Below are 7,262 nucleotides of genomic sequence, written 5' to 3'. Positions count from 1 at the left end.
CTCCATCGTAGAAAATTTCTCAACTTTTTATTTCACTCTGTACTGTTTAAACCTGGATGATATTTGGCATTGATAAACAACAATAGGTTAAGTGAACATCAACCTGTTGGCTCTAAAACAAATTTTCTTAAGTGAAATTTAAGTGGAATTTTTGAGCACTTCAATAAACTCAAATCAGAATTAACAAGGACCAAATAATATTAAAATGAACTCGAAAATTTATAGATTAACAGCAAAAATTTATTTTTGGAAAGGGTAAAGATGGTTCTTTAGTGACATTTAATCCATATTATAATTTGAATTCTGAGAATGATTAAGACTTTGTGATGGTTAATTTTACATGTTAACTCGTCCGGGCTACGATGCCCAGACACTTGGCCAACTTTTATTCTGGGTGTGTCTGTGCTGGTGTTATGGGGTGAGATTTACTTTTGAATCGGGGACTTTTTAGTTAAATAGATTCCATTCTGTAATGGAGAGAGACCTCACCTCGTCAACCGAGTGCAACTGAATGGGACAAAAAGCCCACCTCTCCCAGACAAGAGGGAACTGTCCAGTGAACTACCTTTGGATTTCATCTACAACATTGATTCTTCCTGGCTCCACAGCACACTGCCTTGGGACTCAAACTAGAACACTTTCCTGGATCTCTAGCTCCTCCCAGCCAACCCTGCCCAATCCTGTGAGCCAATAGCTGACAGGCAAGTGCAGGGAAGAAGCAGAGGCCCTGCAGGGGGTGAGTGTGTGCTACTGGATGCCAGCCCCTGGTCAAAGCGCAGGACAGGCTTCTGAGTTTACAGGCAGGAAGGGATGATTAGTGTTGGTGGAGCCCCAGGAACCCCGCGCTCTGAGGAATTCTGAGCGCTTGGGTCATAATTGACCCCGGCAACGCCCGAGGACGTTCGGGGCACAGAAGTGGATGGTGATGGACGCGCTTTTCAGAGCTGGTCCGATGGATCACTGAAGTGGCCACGATGTGGTCCTGGTTTGGAGGCCTGGGCTCAGGCTTGGGCCACTTCTTGGGTCAGGTGGGGAGCAGCTTGGCTTTCCTCACCGGCCATAGCTCCAGCTTCGCCAGGGAAATGCTTCTGGGTGACTTAGGAGACCCAGAAGCAGCTTTACATCATTGTTGGAGAAAGGAAATGGAAACTACTGATTCCACACTAAGATGTGAGAATGAAAGACTGAAAGAGTATTGTACTGACCTGGAAGAAAAGCATGAAGCATCAGAGCTACAAATAAACCATCAGTCTGTAAGTTACCAAAATCAACTGCAACAGAAAGAGGTAGAGATCAGCCATCTTAAAGCAGGACAGATTGTACTGCAAGATCAAATCTTCCAACTACAGGCAGCCGCTCAATCAGTACACTCGGGAGCTTGTGGTGTGCCAACAACAACTGCACCGGCTCCGTTCGGTTCCCTGATCAGTAGTCATTTTTCAGCCTTTCGTGATGACGACATGGACTCTAGTGACATAATCTCATCACGACAAGAAACAAACAGATTATCAACTGAAGCTGCAAAACATGAATCTGAAGTTGGCCACTCGAGGCAGATTGCTGAGGCTCAGGGAACACACCATTCTGACTCAAGTGAAATCTGCAAAGTACAAAATACTATCAAGACTCTTCAACCAAACCAAAGCCCAGACATACATGATCATCAGCATGAAATTTCAGTTTGGGAGCAGAGTTCTACTGTGGCAGAAAAGGGAAAAATCCTTCCTCAGAGCTCAGCAGTGGAAGAAGTGTTCAGGCTTCAACAAGCCCTGGCTGATGCGGAGAAGGAAATCGTGAGACTAAATGGTTTAAACCAGGATAACCGTCTTGCTGAAGACCATCTGAAACTTAAAATGCATGCTGAAGCTTTAGAAAAAGAGAAGGCATCACTGAGTCAAGAAAAAGAGGAACTTCAGATGTCACTGTCAAAATTGAGCTGTGACTACCAAGTCATGAAAAACAGAGCTTCAACAGACATGAATTTGAATGTACAATTACTAGACTTAAAACTTCACTTGAAGGCAAAGGAGGAAGAACTGAATCAGACTATCAATGAAAAGAAAATGCTGATAGCTGAGTTAGAAGAACTGGATCATCAGAATCAGGAAGCTACAAAGCACATGATTTTGATACAAGAGGAGCTATCAAAACAACAAAATGAAGGAGACCTTGTCATCAAGAAGTTGGAACAAGATCTAGATGATGAAAAAAAGAGAGTTCATCAACTTGAGGATGATCAAATGAACATATCCCAAGAGTTGCATGTGCAGAAGGAGAAGTTAACTGAGGACGCACAGAGCCTCAGTGATTTGCATTTAACTAAGCAGAAGCTTGAAGGTAAAGTAGAAGATTTAGTAGATCAGCTAAATCAGTCACAAAAAAATAGTTTAAACATCCAGCAGGAAAACCTTGGGCTTAAGGATCACATTAGACAACTTGAAGATGAGCTGTCTGGATTTAAGAGCAAGTATCGAACTTCTCTGAATGAAGACTCTAACAGTCATTGTAAGGATGACATGCTTAAAGAACGAGAAGCTGAAGTTAGCAACTTAAGGCAAAATCTTTCTGAAGAGGAACAGCTCAATGAAAATTTAAAGAAAGTTGCTGTTGAACTCAAAACGGAAAATGAAATGTTGATTTTAGCACGTGACGATGTAAGGCGTAAGTTGGAAGAATCTATTGCTGCTTACAATCAAATCTCTCAAGAAAAAGACACTATCACGGAGACTCTCAAAAGAGACAAAGAAGAGATTGAAGCCAAACTGCACCAGGCAGAAAAAAGACTGTTGGAAGAAGCAAATAATCACAGGCAGACTATTCAGGAACTCTCCAATGCACATAATTTGGATACCTCTGCCTTAAAGCTGAAACACGAATGTGCAGTTCAACTCAGCCAAGAGAAGGACTTTGAAATAGCAGGACTCAAAAAGAATATTGAGCAAATGACTGCTGATGAAAAAGAAACTGATGAAATTTTGGCATCTTATGTAGACGAACAGGAGCGATTGATACAAGTCATAAATGAGAAAGAAGTTTTTATTGAAAAACTCGAAGAAAAAAGTTCACAACTACAAAAGGATTTAGATAAGTGTTCTCAGGCTTTAGGAGAAAATGAAACTTTAAGGCAATCCATGGAAAGAAAGGACAGAAGTCTTACCTACATGAGAGCAGAAAACAACTATCTGCGAGTAGAATTGGAAATACTTGGGGAACAGCACAATCAAGCTGTACCAGTGGCTGAGCCGACAGCTCTTGATGCTGTCACAGAACTAGAATTGGAGGTATCTCAACTGAATATAGTCAAAAATCATCTGGAAGATGAAATTCAAGACCATCTGAATATCATTGAAAACCAGAACCAGCGTAAAATGCAACTACTTCAGTCTTTACAGGAGCAGAAGGAGGAAATGGATGAATTTAAGTACAAATATGAGCAGATGAATGCTGCGCATAGCCAGTTAATTTTAGAAAAAGAGGAGGAAATTAAGAACTTGCAGAAGACTATTGAAGAACTAAAAGCCCAGTTGCCTGGAGAGAAAGGAGATGCTCAAACATTGAATTCTGATATTTTTCAAGAGACCAAAGTAAAAATCCTAAGAGAAAAAGAGGTTCAACACTTACGGGACCAAGAATTACGCCTAAACCGGGAGCTAGAAAGGCTACGCAGCCATCTCTTGGAATCAGAAGAGTCTTACACCCAGGAAATTTTGGCTGCAGAAGACAAAGAAAAACAGTCAATAGCTGAATGGAAGAACAAGGCCGAAAAGCTGGAAGGAGAAGTATCATCACTGCAGGAACGTTTGGATGAAGCAAATGCTCTGTTGGATTCTGCTTCCAGACTGAGAGAAGACTTAGATCTCAAGGAAGAACAGATGGAAGAACTGAAAAAACAAAACGAGCTCCGAAAAGAAATGTTGGACCATGCACAACAGAAATTGTCGACTTTGGTCAACAGCGCAGAAGGAAAAGTGGACAAAGTCCTCATGCGAAACCTTTTTATTGGTCATTTCCAGACACCAAAGGACAAACGTCGTGAAGTATTGCAGTTGACGGGGAGCATCCTGGACATTCCACAGGACGAAATGGAGCAGCTGTTGAATAAAGATCACGGTGGTGTCAGTAAGTGGATGAGTTGTTTTGGTTCCACGTTCTGCAGCTGTGCCTCTTAGTAACCTAGCTGGAGTTGGACTTGGTGGACCTGGGCATCCTCTTGTTAAACCCACTGCAGATTTCATGCCCACCTTTACACCACTGCCAGTGTCCCTGGACAATAGTGCCAGAGTTGTACTCCAGGATCTTCTAAATATTTAGCATTTGAAAGAAGCCATAACCCTTTTTTACGTTTTACAGCATGGCCTTTTGAAAAAGTACTCATGTGTTTGTAGACAAAAAGAGAAAGCAAAAAAGCTGGTATATGTAAGTGTATAGCTGCTAGGTATTTTATTTTATTTTTTCAGTTGTTGTTGTTGTGATTTTTTGCTATAGTACTCTTTAAAAAATTTGTTTTGTTTTTTGTAGCACTTTTTGTTTCTAGAATTTTGTTCCAATGCAGCAGATAATCATCACCAGTTATCAATTCTGATGTACTTTTGGGAGCAACTGTACAGAGCAGCCTTCTTGAACCACTAGTTCCAACCTCTTTTTTTTAAAACAATAATAATATTTCTTAAATTTAATGGCATTAAGGTAAAAACGATACATGTAATTACAGGAAACAAGAAAAATCCAACCCATAAGAAGGATGTCTCAGATTTAGAGTACATGAAAACCAAACATAATGTTGCAAAAAGTTGAGAATATTTAGTTTATCCAAGATAACATTGTACAACTACCACGCGAAAATTCCAATGGGGAGGACCTAAACATGAAGCTTAGTGGGTAAATTCTAAGATGCTTTGAATCCAAATTCTATGACCCCTATCCATTTTGCTTATTTCCATTTCTATACGAAAGTCACTTCACATTAATTCAGTTTTCCACATGATAAATATGTCCAGAAGGAAGAGTATTTTTATGAGTCAACCCCGAAGTGGGACCACAGGATCCATTGCCAATGGAAAAGTTAATTAGTAAGAATGTATCATTAAATATCTGGACTGCTTATCTACATACTATTGGGGGCTCTACAATAATTCTCATAAACACATTTTATAAAACATTTGATCAAAACAAGTTGGGGAGAGAAATAAGCTAACAACAGTTTTTGAAAGATGAAAAGCTTTAAAATAGGAGTAGTTATAACCTTTTGATAAATTAACGTAAAAGATGAATCAAAAGTTTCCAGCTTAAGTAGGTGAAATCAGAGAAGAGAAAAAGCAGATTGCATAGCACATACTTCTCTGACACCTGTAGTTTCTAAAACCATTCAGAACATTTTTGTTAAAATTAATTTAAACAAAATTTAATATATTTTTAAATATAAATTATATCATTTAATATAAATTAACCTAATTTAAATCAATTAGTAGTATTATTTAAATTTCTTTTATTAATACTATGGTTTGATTTAAATTTATTTTATTAATTGATATTATTTATTAACTTATATTAAATTATAGTATGATTTATATTTAAAAACTCATTAAATTTTATTTAAATTAATACAATTTAACAAAGTAAATTTAACATAATATAGGTTGAATTATTTAATTTTAATTTTAATAATAATGCTCTTAGTTGTTTTGGAAATTACAGGTGGCAGGGAAGTATTAGCTATATTATCTTCTTTTTTCTCCTCTTTGATTTTACCTAACTTAAGCTAGAACCTTTTGGTTTATCTTTTGTTTTACTTTACAAAAATAAAAAAAGGAAGAAAAACACCTAGTAGCTACACACATATCAGCTTTTCCTTTCTTATTTCTAAATTTCACCTTAACATTTACATTATTTTACCAAAATTAAGATGCCATCAGTTGTTACTCCTGAGAAGAATATCAAAGTATATATTTTGCTTCGACCTGCCAAATTACTTGGAATCTTATTCCAGTAGACTTCACAGGGTTGGGAAAAGCAGAGTTCAGATGTGTCATGAGAGATTTTTATATATTCGGCTCACTCCATTGTGTCTAGGTGAGCCTTTGGGTTTCAATGCCTGGAAACACACTTCTTATATTTCAGAATTGAAGAGCTCTTGGAAACAGCGACCTCACTGCATTCTTGAGAAAAATATGTTATACGGGTACTCAGAAAATTACAAAGATTAATATAGATTCAAGATTCTTTTTAAGACAAGGGGTTTAATGGAGAAAACAGCAAGATAGCCTTAGAAATTTCATACTCCCTGCATTCTTAGGAAAAGCTTCTATATTGTAAAGAATAACACCAAACAGAAAAGTTCCTAAGAAAATATTGTGCTTTCAGTTTCCTTGTCTCATAAATTTTATTAAAGTTTCATTAAAGACCCTGTATTTGCTAGCCTTTTTATTAAATACTTTTTTGAGATATTCTATTAATGTCTATGACTGGATTTTATTTGGTCTCACATTAATGTCGCTCCCTGTGACAAAGGGTACATGGGAGGCAGGCAGGATCAGCCTGTCCTCTCCGAGGCACCAGCTGTCGGAACCAGGCTCTGACAGAGGTAGTGAAGGGCACTAGCGTCTCCTGGACTGAGCGAGAGGGTAAGTATCTGAGTAATATTAATTGTGTATAAATGCCACATTTTTTTATGCATTCATCTACTAAGTTGTTTCCACAATTTAGCTAATGTGAATTTTGCTGCTATAAACATTGATGTGGCTGTGTCCCTGTAGTATGCAGTTTTTAAGTCCTTTGGGTATAGATCAAAAAGAGGGATAGCTAGGTCAAATGGTGGTTCTATTCCCAAATTTCCAAGGAATCTCCAAACTGCTCTCCATATTGGCTCCACCAATCTACAGTCCCACCGACAGTGTAGGAGTGTACATTTTTCCTGAAATCCTCACCAACACTTATCGTTGTTGTCTTCATCATAGCTGCCATTTTCAAAAATCGCTGACATTCTAACTGGAGTGAGGTGCAATTAAACCCCTAGCTCTCACCATGCACAAAACTCCACTCAAATGAATCAAGGACCTACGAATAAAACCAGAGAGCTTGCATGTAACAGAAGAAAAAGTAGGCCCTAATTCCAATCATATGGGATTAGTCCCAAAATTCCTTAATAAGACTCCTAGAGCACAAGAATTAAAATCAAGTATCAATAAATGAGATAGATTCAAACTAAAAAAGTTTCTTCTCCACAAAACAAACAATCTGGGAGGTGAATAGAGATCCTACATCTT

General features: G+C 38.0%; 2 protein-coding genes across 2 annotated transcripts; both read left to right on the top strand.

The window, feature by feature from the left end:
• Positions 1 to 937: 937 nt before the first annotated feature.
• LOC308649519 (thyroid receptor-interacting protein 11-like) lies at positions 938 to 3,009 on the top strand (the record flags this gene model as incomplete). Its single annotated transcript, XM_081295057.1, has 3 exons — positions 938 to 1,679; positions 1,731 to 2,882; positions 2,992 to 3,009. The coding sequence occupies exons 1-3, from the start codon at positions 975 to 977 to the stop codon at positions 3,007 to 3,009; spliced, it is 1,875 nt and encodes a 624-aa protein (XP_081151183.1). The 5' UTR covers positions 938 to 974.
• A 152-nt stretch (positions 3,010 to 3,161) lies between these two features.
• Positions 3,162 to 4,206, top strand: LOC308649518 (thyroid receptor-interacting protein 11-like; the record flags this gene model as incomplete). The annotated part of the gene is made up of 2 exons (XM_081295056.1): positions 3,162 to 3,281; positions 3,498 to 4,206. 2 exons carry the CDS (start codon positions 3,162 to 3,164, stop codon positions 4,167 to 4,169), a joined length of 792 nt encoding a protein of 263 aa, XP_081151182.1. The 3' UTR covers positions 4,170 to 4,206.
• Positions 4,207 to 7,262: the final 3,056 nt, after the last annotated feature.

Source organism: Spermophilus citellus, assembly GCF_964194105.1.
Source record: "Spermophilus citellus genome assembly, chromosome: 5".
Lineage (NCBI taxonomy): Eukaryota > Metazoa > Chordata > Mammalia > Rodentia > Sciuridae > Spermophilus > Spermophilus citellus.
The sequence above is the reverse complement of the archived record's forward strand: the minus strand, read 5'-3'. Positions and strand labels throughout refer to the sequence as shown.